Source organism: Quercus suber, unplaced genomic scaffold, assembly GCF_002906115.3.
Source record: "Quercus suber isolate HL8 unplaced genomic scaffold, Cork oak 2.0 scaffold_456, whole genome shotgun sequence".
NCBI lineage: Eukaryota > Viridiplantae > Streptophyta > Magnoliopsida > Fagales > Fagaceae > Quercus > Quercus suber.
Window position 1 is genome coordinate 576,885 of NW_027069907.1, and position 12,569 is coordinate 589,453.

A 12,569-nucleotide genomic window follows, 5' to 3' on the forward strand; every position below is an offset into this window, starting at 1 on the left:
TTTTTTGAGAAAAAAGTGAATTGAAGTGTTAACATGGTTTTAAAAAAAAGTGTCAATAAGTGGAAAAAGTCTAAAACTATTCAATAAGACAATAACCACATTTATTATTGATGGCTCGTTAAATGGGGTTATGATGCGCCACTAACAGAGTAAAAGCTCGTGTATTATGGACCTTGGCCACAATATGCAGAGCTCTGGGATGATAAAGCGAGGATAATAATTAAAGTCACAACTTTTGCCTCCATAACTTGTCTTTGTGATAAATTGTGAGTGGTGGATTGACAACTTTGCCATATATATTTACTTTACCATTAAATCATGAAATTGAGGACCCTAATTGAAAATTTAATCCATTCATTTAGTGGTCGATTAAAACATCATTAAATGGTTGATTAACGTATCATTAAAGATATATGTTATATTTTATGATTAGAAAATTATTCACACTACTCTTTGAGAGTAGACATGCTACTCTCTCCTTCAATAATTGATGGATTAACCAACATTTAATTAGTAAGACCCAAGATTTATACTAGGGAAGAAAGTACCATGTCATAATTTTTCTTCAAGGATAGTGTTTCATGCATATATTTGGGGATTTTGTACTCTAGTAACTCTCTCTCTCTCTCTCTCTCTCTCTCATTTTTTATGAGAAATCAAATCTAAGAGTTTTATACTTATATTGGCAAAATAGCCTTCAAGTACATTTTGTAAGTCTGGAGTTGAGCTCTGCCGCTCAAACCATTAAATTGAATGTTTAATATGAAATTGATTCTCAAAAAAAAAAAAAAAAAAAAATAGAGAGTTCCTAATTAGAGTTTGAACTCTCAATTTGATCATAATTTGAACGGATTAAAGGAATTCAATAAAAGGGAGATTTTTTTTGGTCACCTTAAATTAAGAATTTTCAACCTTGTTAGGTTTCATTGTTTGGATTTGGTTTACCTTCAATACATTTTTTATTGGATATGTCATTTTATTTTAAATATAAAATGGCAAGCGATAGTGGGTTTTAATCTCCACCTATTATTTAGTTAGTAGATGATGTAATAGTCTCCATTAAAACAAAAGGAGATTCATTTTTATAAAGTACTGGAGGTAAGCCAAACTCTTAATGGTATATTTGGTTGGGAGATTTTAAGGAAGATGAAAAAAAGAAAAGAAAAAAGGAGAGAAAATTGGAGAGAAAACATTTATGGTGAGTGTTTGGTTGAAGGGAAGGGAGGAAAAAAAATTGGTGGGGCTCAGTTGTTTTCTTCTCGGCCAGCCAAAATGTTTTCATCCTAAATTGGGGAGAAAACTAGAGAGAACAAAAATGGACAAAAGCACCCTTGTGTAGTTGTGCTGTTGCTCAACGTTAACTGGGTTTTGCTCTTTTTTTTTTTCTTTTCTTTTCTTTTGATAAGTAAATTGGGTTAATTTTGTCTTTGGGCTTTTTTTTTTTTTTGTCATTTTCAGTTCAACCGCTACTTTTTTTTTTAATATATATTTTTAATTTCCTACTTTGGTTTTTGTTTTTGTTTTTTTCTATACTTCATTCGGTTGTTTTTTTTTTAGTGTTCATTCGTTTTTTTTTTTTCCATATGTTTTGTATTTTTTNGCAAATCACCGTCACATCATGAATATGCAACTTGAGTTAATTAAGCCACTGCAAAATTTTGTTGCCTACAATATTACAAAGTGGGCATAATAAAATTTTGTTTTTGCACTGAAGGTGGAGATGGGGAAGATTCCTTTGTACCGTACCCTATTTTGTTTCTGCGCAATGAAGTGAAGTTATTCGGCAATAAATCAATGAATAAATAAATAAACCAGGAGACTTCGTGACAAATGTGCTTATTGTACGCTTATTTACAAAACTTTATCTGGGATATAACTCAGTAATTGAAAGCTCATACTTAGTTACGTGATAACCAAAGTCTTGTTGCAATGGTGTGTCCAATACAACATTGCTCTGCGTGAAATCTGCAGGTTGGGTAGGTACAGGGAGAGTGATAGAATCACTATTAATCATGGCAACAACTGAAGTCATATTTGGTCTTGCAACTGGTTGTTTTTGAACACATAGTAGTCCAGTGTGGATACATCTCATTATTTCAGTTATTTGACTATCCTTCAATGTAGGATCTATGAGATTCGTAGCCGTCCCTCCATCCAATTTTTCCATGCCTGCAGAAATATACCAATGCGCATATACCATGTTAAAGAAGAAATTTTTCGACATCCCAGTTTATCATTTATTTTTTCAAAATAATGGAAATGTGACTTTGAATATTCATACTCACATAGCTTAGAAGATACTCCCTATTCTCTCCATTATGTAAACAGGTAATTTTTCACCTGCTTACAATCTCCAAGATTAACACACCAAAACTAAAGACATCTGACTTCACTGAAAATTGTCCTGTCATTGCATATTCGGGAGCCATATATCCACTACATATCAATATTAACAAAGCTAGTATCAATGTAAATGACAATAGAGCTCGTAATAGTTACATTCAAAATTTTCAATTTTCAATTCTTTTATGGCTTTCTTGTTAGTACTCTGACAGGTAATCTATTGAAATGAAGTTTACCATGCATGTAGCTAGGATTGCATTCATTAGCTCTAGCAACTAGCAAGTTTTGATGCTTACTATGTTCCCACAATTCTATTTGTACTGCCTTCAATTTGATCAGGTACAAATAGTTTTGCCATACCAAAATCTGAAATCTTGGGATTCATTTCTGCATCTAATAGAATATTGCTAGCTTTAAGGTCACGATGAATTATCCGAAGTCGGGAATCCTCATGAAGATAAAGAATCCCTCTAGCAATACCTCTTATTATTTGATAACGCATTTCCCAACCTAATTGTGCACGCTTCATAGGATCTAAATATTCATGAAACCAAATTAGTAATCAAATATTCTAAATTGAATTTTTCAACAAAAGGGAAAGAAAATAGTTTTTACCAACTGAAATTATTCTTATCAGATTATAAACTAATATTGAAAAGAACAGATACCAAATATGAAGTGATCAAGGCTTATGTTCGGCACAAATTCATAGATGAGAAGTCTTTCATTTCCTTCTAAGCAGAACCCAAGGAGCCTAATTAGATTTCGATGTTGGAGCTTGGCTACTAAGAGGACCTCATTCTTAAATTCTAAATCTCCTTGTTTGGAGTTCATTGATAATCTTTTCACAGCTATCTCTTGTCCATTTGAAAGCTTACCCTGTATATATGTAAGAAAATAATTATGAATGAATAATCTCTAACTCAACTTCAAGGAATTAGAAATATTTGTTTCACACATTATTGGCTCAACACATTAGGACATATGATTAATAGTTCAGTTCATATAATAACATTCTCATACCTTGTAAACTGCCCCAAATCCACCTTTCCCGAGCTTATTTGCTTCAGCAAAGTTATTTGTCGCAATTATAATAGTGCCAAAATCGAATTGCAAGGACTTCACATCTAGCACTTCTAAAGAAGAACAAGTTATATACACATTTAATAGAGGCAAGTTCATCTTTAAATTAGAGTAAAACACTTGCATAGAGGAGCATGTAATGGATGAGTATTTTATTTACTTGCAGAGGAGAACTAATCAAAGCTTTACAAGAGATTTGAAATATTAGACATGATTCAATTCAAATCAACTGTAATAAATTTCTCAATTTTATTTATTCTAAAAGCGTTAATTTACTTAATGCAAAAGCCTACAACAAATTATGGCTTCTAATTGGAATTCAAGTGAAAGTACAATGATAATGTTATCCTTTGTGGTGCCCATGTCCATAGCTTAAACCTCAACTCTCTCTCTCTAAAAAAGAAAAAGAAAAAAAAGGAGACTATTGCTTCCAATTATATTTGTGGGCTATTATATTGCCGTGGGTCTTTCCAGTAATGTATAACAAAATCAAAGAAAAAATTGTGTAAATAGCTACAGCTTTGACTAAACATTTTTGGATTCTAGCTTTTCCAAATAGAGCTTGGTATTTTTTCTCAGCAAACCATGTGTCAAATTTAGGCTTCAACAGAATAAAATACTTTCTACAAAAATATTCATTGAGGGAAATGATTTATTTTCATAGTTTGGTTGTAACCTGAAAAAATAATCTTCTAACTTTTGGTTGCACCGAAAATTCCTAACGAAGGAAAGTGATGGTAGTAGTAGTAGTGGATGGTGGTGATGACAGAGATGGAGACGGTGAGTTATTGGTAGCAACTGATGGTGGCCAGTGATTGGTTGCTACTATGGCTGAAGATTGGTGGTTGGATAGAGGGTGGGCTAAATGGCAACCGGTGGTTGTAATGACTGATGATTTTTGGCCAACGGGCAGTTGAAAGATGTGGTTGGATTGATGGTGGCACAAAAACTGGAAAACAGAGAAAGTCAAGAAGTGCTCGTTGCAGCATAGAGGATTTGAAAGGGGAGGTATGAATGAAGCCAAAAAAATTTTCTATGTGCTTCTAGTTTTGTTGACAATGGAAAATGGAAAATGTTACCATCTGTCGCACAAAAACTGGAAAACAGAGAAATTTTTCACCGAAATAAATGAAATTTTAAAAGATGGTAACATATTGAGACAAACTTTTTATAGTCAAACTGGCAATAGATCTAATTTTATAAGATTGAGGTAGTCACATACTCAAATTTGGGGGGAACGGTCATTTACAACTGTTTCTTTTTTGAAAATGCTAAATGCCGTTACCACAATTTTGCCATGTACTTATAAGAAAGATATTATTTCCTATATATGCTTCACATGACACACATTGTTAAAGTTGTTATTATAATATACTAAAAGTTAACCAATACCTTAAGAACATTAATTTAAGAAATATTTTTAGAAACTTTTTCTAGAAAAAAAAAAAACTAATTTTTTTACACATTTTTATATTTTTCATGAAAGTTGTATCAAAACTTTTCAATAATAGTCTAATAACAAATGCCGTAAGGGCATTTGTTAATAAGACCCTTAAAATATCTAAAAATAGCTTTCAAATAACAAGCTACACTGAGATCTTACCTTGAAGGTAATCCTTTGGCTTCCTCTTTCTTACTTTTAAAAAGATGCAAAGACTAATGACAAGATTCAGAATGATAACAGTCGTGACAATGATGGCAATTTGAGTAATGTTTCTTTCATTACCTGCCAAAACCAAGAGCATGTTTTTATTATAAAATGTGTATCTGCTGAATTTGACCTAATAATTAATTCACAAATAAATGACAACTCATCAACACGTTAACTATGAGTATTACCTATAAGGTCAACGAAAGGGTACTTCTCGATACTAGCCAAAAAAAAAAGTTCAAAAAAAGGGTAGGTTTCAAACCTAATATTATAGTGGTGTTTAAATCTCATGCTGCTTTTCTTTTTCTTTTTTAAAAAAAAAAAAAGCCTCGCATGCTTTATATCTCAATGCAACATATAGCGGAATTTTTTCTATAAATCTAGGAAAAAGTATTGTTTAAACCCTAAACATATTCTGCAACAAATTATTTAATATTGTGCGATAGTGGAAGCTTTGCTACCAATTGTTGTTAAATATGTGAGACAATAAAATATTAAGCACAACATACACAACTTAATGTGGTTTAGCTTACTCCAAGTCTACCCACATCCGCTATTAATAATTTGGATAGTGGTTTGGCATGAACTCTTATAAATCTTGAATAAAAGTCTTCATTGAGCTGCATCTTGAATCTTTTAATCATGAACTTTTGACATGCGTTATAGACTCGATCTTGATTGCGTTTTCATGAAATATACCAACCAAAATCCTATCACTTTTAGATTTATAATACTTGATATGAAGCATGAAATTAATCCATTTTAAACGTTGAGGTTTTTTTCCCCTACAAAGTGGGGAGGGTTCATCCACAGAGTGGTCAGATTCTGCAATTAAATAAGTCCAAAATATTTAGGGGAACTATCCATGAAAAATCCAAATTAGTATATATTTTACCATTACCAGGCAGTGGCGATGGCAACAATGGCGATGGCAACGGTGGCAGCACAGGGGCTGATGCTTCTAGAAACAAAGAGTAGTTGCCATACCTTAGAAAGCAACTTGGGCTTATTATTCGAAACTCTGTCCTTGCTTGACAACAGTCTTGAACTTTCTCAATCAGTATTTGTAGGCAATTTCCGCATTGAGTACTATTGATATCTCTTGTACACTGCACCAACCCATGCATATCTAAAACCATTCCCATTACCAACTGACATATTACCTGCCTTGAACAACATTTCTGTTCCAAAAACTTTATCTCTCAAGTTGTTCATAAGACCAAGTGCTCCAAAATTAGGTTCTTCAGGTGCAGTAATATTATTCTGGGCATTCCACATGAACACATGTGGCTCTGTCTGTGGCACTCCAAAGAAACTAATGTAGAGTACCTTAACATGCATTCGTTGTACCATGCGATGGCACTTTTACCCGGACACCGAGTTTTGATATAATTGCTCACATAGCTGACATAGGGTTGGCAAGTATATTGGGAAAAATCACCTTGGCAGAGAAAGAGGCCGTAGATGCCAGTATTATTAGATATAGCTTTGTAGAAGCTGTAGTTTTGGGAAGCTTTGGAGGATAAAGAATCCAAGAGGACTGTGAGGTTGGATAGGTAGTCATCGTTGGCTTGCTCAAGAGATCCTAGTCCAACTGAACAATAGTGATAATTGTAGATTGGCTCAGGCTGGGAAATGGGAATTAATGTAGCTAGTAAGAGCAAAGACAACTAATGATAGGAAAAGAAAGGCTCTAGAGTTGTGGAAAGAAAACATTTTACCTCCTAAGCTTCAACAGAAAATTCGTTACTTGACCAGACCACATGCTTATATATGGCTGATTATCATTCATCCATAAGAAATAATTTTCTCCAAATAAATTATTTTCGGGCAAAATATTTTACACGCAATGTCATAATTTGTAATTGCGAGTTAAATTCATGGTTTCAGTTATTGAAATACAAAGTGTGAGTAATAATAACGCCCATTATTTTCTCGAATGTGTTCAGATTTTGAGTCTTACTATTCAGCTTGTTTTACTATTGGCTCAAAATTAAAAAGACAGCTTATTTTTGCTACTATTTATGAGCCTCAATGCACTTTTTAGTACTATTCATGGGTCTCACTATATTATTTCAGCTAATTTTTACTTTTATCTACAGTACTTTCAGTGAAAAGTTTTCAGTTTCAACAAAATACACTACAAGAAAAAGGGGCTATTGCGGTGGGCTAGAAGTGCCGCTAAAGGTACATTTGACCTATAGCAGCGGGTGCAATTGCGGCGGGCTGTCTCGTCAATGCTGCAGTGCCGCTATAGGTCGATTGCAGCGGTAACCAAAAACGCTGCAATAGATCATCCATTTAGCGGCGCTTTTGGCCTATTGTGCGGGCAAAAAACCGTCGTCATATGAGGCTACCATTTGAGTCAAGTGCCCTTTTAGCGGCGGGATAGACCCGCCGCTATAGGTGACAACCTTTAGCAGTCGGTAATAAACACCGCTATAGGGTTTATTAAGCAACTGACCCTTTTAGCGGCGGTTACACCCGCCGCTATATGTTTAAAGCTTTAATGGTGGGCTATAAACGCCGCTATAGGGTTTCGATTATAGCATAATTTTAAACCTTTAGCGGCGCTTTTGCCCGCCGCTATAGGTTACATTTAAAAAAAAAAAAAAAAAAAACCAGTCCCATTACAAACAACCTGTAATGCTAAAAGAAAGAAAAAACTCATGCTTAAGAGGATGATAATAAAATACTTACAATAAATAAATTATATATTAGATCATTATAAAATAGATTAAATAATATATAAATATGTATTAAATAAAAGTATGTGTAAATATATGCGCACACACATCTGAGATAAAAATGAACATGAACATGGTCATGATCATAATGACTAGCCAAGGGATAGTTATCCCTGAACCTTCTCTTTCTATTCCTAATGATCAACCCCGCATTATAAAAATAGCATCATTGGCACATGCTGCCAACCATTTATTTCTTCTAGCATCAATCAGCCTCACCAATTAAGATTATCTCCCACCGCAAATGTTATCTCAGAGCACGTGTATGTATGGTGTAAAGGGTTATTTAGACCTCACATTTTTCTAAAGATATTTATATTTTTTTGCCCAACTTGTTTTTTTATATAAAAATTATCCAATAAAAATATATTATACTACTAACACGCCAACAATGGTAACCAACTTGCATTAAATTACCATATGAAACAAGAAACGACGATATAAGGATGAGGCTGCGATTATGACCTTTCCCTTGGACAAATCAAGATGAGCATAGCATAATTAAAAATATTATACTAGTCTCCATGTGTCAAACCAACCTAGAAAGTATTATTTATATGTGTGAAACTGCATGTCACCCCAATTCGCAATAGCCAAAAGAAACCTGTGCACGATTGCAAGTTTGAAACAACCTAAAAAAAATACAAAATGATTGCAGAGAGAGTACAGGCCTTGGCTTTGGGTGGAATGACGCAAATCACAAAAGGCAAGCAAAGGACCAGTGAGATGCCTACCTTAAAAAAATTAATCTCCACACACAGAAGACTAAGTTTAACCATAAATTTTCAATACGAAAATATAAAGAAATTAACAAAAAGTCAATCTAAATCCCCAATATCACTCAATGAGTCATGCTCTCTAGCAGTTCCCAAATATCTCTAATAAGGAACAACAAAATAAAACCCAAAAAACGATAAGAAAACAAACAAAAGGAACCCATCATCACTTCCATCAAAAAATAAAAAATTCATAACACCATACTCACAACAATATTTGGATGTGAATGATTCTTCAGCAACTTTACTTCCTCCTCCAATTCCCTAATGTGAGCCTATTTATGTAAGATTTTTACAAATCAGTGAATTGCAAAGCACAAATAAGTATTACTTTTATAAACAAGTTTGCAACTTTATTCACAAAGCTACAATTTTGTAACATAAAACCAGCTTAGCAATCAAATTTATGGATATAACTAAGAGATCCTTACTTGTGTTTTCTCCTTTGAAGCACTATTCATTGTAATTGAAACCTGTAATTACAGTTTAGGAACTCAAAATTTCAACTTCATTTTCATAGACCTCTCAATTCAATAACAAACACTGAAACACACTCACACACATGTATATGTACAAGCATGCTACACCAAATAATATATACCTTCATAATGTCTGAACTAACACTGTCAAGTTCATACAGATGGCATATCTCTATAATCTGCATAAAAATATATGCAACTTGAATTAGTCGCAAATATCTCCATCAAATTATAGGACACTAAAATCCAAAAAACCTTACATTGAAAGGTGAATCAATTACCTTAAGCAGTACTTGATTATTTTGAATAGGTTGCTTGCTCAATAAAATCTCTAGCAAACTCATTCCCTGCCAAATAAATTGGAGCTAGCTGAAGACATAGGAGCATCAAACTTTATGAGGATTACTTGAGATGAGCACATACACTAGTTCAAATAAAAAAATAAAAAACAAAAAAAAAAAGCAGCACCTAAGAAGAGATACTAATAGACATGTTGATTAATAGCCAACCACAAGTCAACTTTTACAGTTGATACACACATATGCGTGCAAAAATTAAAATGATATGATATTTTACAAGGTGCAATCTAGAATATGTTAGTGAGGGTTACTTGATATGAGCATATAGGAGCATGAAACTTTATGAGCATTACTTGAGATGAGAAAAACACACATTAGTTCAAATATCAAAAAGTGCCTAAGTAGAGATACTGATAGACTTGTTGATTAATAGCTAGGCACAAGTCAACTTCCAACAGTTCATATGCACACGAAAAGAAAAAGAACTTCATATTTTACAAGGCATAGTCTAGAATAAGAAAGTGACCCTTAGAGATGGCACTAAAAATCTATTGAAACTACTGAACATTGGGTAGCTCAACGGCAATGATGGTTGGAAGGGTATGATATCATAAGGAGCAAGATACAACATTTCATAGAATTGACGATGAAAATGTATTAAAAATTTTCTTGAAATAAATAATTTGATATAATCATTTTTTTAAAAAAAATTATGACTATGTTAATTTAAAAAAATAATAGCGTCATTGAGCCAAATGAGGAATAAAAGCTTCCAATGGCCAATTTGGTTGAATATAAAATTTGCTCAGTCATTAGGAAAACATAATTGGTTACCAATTCCTTTGGACAGTATCGTAAAAGTGATTCTCAAAATTATATATATTAAAATTTTGAAGGTTTAAATTGGTACACAATTTAAAAATTTTAGAGTTCAATAAACTAAGGATACCATAAAATTTAAATTGAAGCTATCACTATAAGATGAAGTTTCAATTTACCAATTACTTTATTTATTAAAAAAAAAACATACATTTGATATTTACTTCTGAAAGTTCAAATAGCGTTGAAAACACTATGGACGTTTAGACCCCCAATTATAAAATATCAATTCAAGCTTAATATCAAACAATTAATGTGCGGAATATGAACATAAGCTAAACATAGAATTGATAAACAATTTAAGCCAATTATAATCACATCCACAGCAGAAAATAAAAGGCAAAGATAAGGGAAGAGAGATACAAACACAAGGATAACATGCGATATGTTATCGAAGAGGAAATCGAAGCCCTCGGTGTAAAACCTCTCCGCCGCCCTCCAAGCGGTCAATAATCCACTAGAAAATATAGTTGGGATACATGAACAACAATAGACCCTCCAAGCCTAATCTACCCAAGTACCTAAGCCCTCAAAGCTTCCTGCTCCAACGAGGTTGCGCCGAACCTTTTTCTTCTCTAACTTACCGAATTCTGCTATAACCCATATCATCAACCAATAAACATTGGTCCCTTCCAAACTGCTTCCCTTAGCACCAAAAGACCTTCTCATAGATGTGGGTGTGGTGAGAAAAGGATTTGGTCAAGAACCTCTCAAGGATGTATCAAGAGAGTGGAAGAGAGTAGAGGAATTTGAAGAGTCTCTTAGTGAAGATTGGGGATGAGGCAATCTTGTTTTTCTCTCGGGTTTCTCTCACAAAATTCTCTCTCGAAACTCTCTACATTTCGTGAGTATAAGGGTCTATATATAGTGGTGTGTGTTTGGAATACGAAGAGACAGTTTTTCCCAAACAGGATAAGTTGGCGGCTTGGCCTCGCGACTGGTCTAAGTCGCAAGCTAACGGCCTGGCCAGCCTAGGACTTTTGTCATGTAGTACGACAGCTAGCATAACCCTTCACCTCTCCGCATGCTTCTCACGTGTGCTGTAGTTGGCGGCTTGCAAGTCGCGAGTCCTAGCCGTGAGTCCCTGCTTCTTTGCACATTGTTGAGCAATTCTTCACACTCTCTCACACACTACCCTTACATAAATCCCACCTAAATACAGGGTTGCTAAGTGCTAAATTACAAGCAAATTGGCACGGAATAAAGCCAACAAGATGGTTGATAAAATTCAACCTTACAACTTCATTATTGGTTTCAAAGGTAAATTTCAAAAAATAATTACATTTGATATTAGAACCATAAATCCAGACATAATTTCTTCCAGACACAATTTCTTCCAGACACAACGTTTATTAGTTTTCGAAATAATTAATTATTCACTAATTAAACATAACTATAATTAAGCTAAAAAATAGAATAAACTGTTTACACTTTTAACCGCAAGAGTGAAAAAATAGGAACCGCTTAATTAACAGAACAAGAAAAACACAAACACAAAGAAAATCTCAGATCTAAAATAAGAAAGAAGAAATTGCAAATCCCAAATCAAAAAATACCTATGGATTCATAATCAACCAAAAACAAAAACCCCAATTTTTTTTGAACCCCAATCCCACAACCAAACATCCATATCAAAGCACTAACCACAAGACCCAATAGGGAAAAAAAAATTGCAAATCAAAATCACATTGAAACCTAAACCCCAACAATATATTCAACCACAAAAATATGAAATTCAAATCAATGATTTTCTTGTAATGTATTTATATGAAATTTCTACAATTAAAAAAAAAAAAAAAAAAAAAAAAAACTCACCAATGGGTAGAGGAGGTTCCATAAAACCCACACTCTATATATTGAACTGAAAACCCAAAAAGAAAAAATACAAAATAAAAATTACAAAGGGTAGATGAGGTACTAGAAAATTGGCAGTGGAGGAGACTAGCGGCGGAGGAGGACATGAGAGGAGGAAAGGGGAAAAGGAGTAGGGCGGCGGCAATGGTGGCTAGCGGCAGAGTGGCAAGGGTGAGGGAGAGAGTGAGAGGCGAGGATGAGGGAGAGAGAGAGAGAGAGTCGAGAATAAGGGGAGAGGAGGTGTGGGCATGGCGGTGGCTAGGGTGGGAAGTGGTGGCGGCGACGAAAAGGCCAGGTGAGGGAGGCAGGGAAAGAGAGAGAGAGTGAGGCAAAGTTGAGGGTAAGGGTGAGGGAGAAAGAGAGTGACGGCTGGTGTAATGGGTAAGAAGAGAAAAAAATTAAAACCCTAACCAAAGCTTATTGTTTGTTTGTTTGTTTTTTTTTTTTTTTTTTTTTTT

The 12,569-nt window shown here is 34.0% G+C and overlaps 1 protein-coding gene across 1 annotated transcript; it reads right to left on the reverse strand.

The window, feature by feature from the left end:
• Positions 1-1,799: 1,799 nt before the first annotated feature.
• Positions 1,800-2,872, reverse strand: LOC112012844 (cysteine-rich receptor-like protein kinase 6). Its single transcript, XM_065762399.1, is given in 4 exon segments — positions 1,800-2,154; positions 2,157-2,169; positions 2,286-2,436; positions 2,640-2,872. Coding segments are annotated over 4 exon segments (690 nt in total). The 3' UTR covers positions 1,800-1,861.
• Between the last annotated feature and the right edge of the window lie 9,697 nt (positions 2,873-12,569).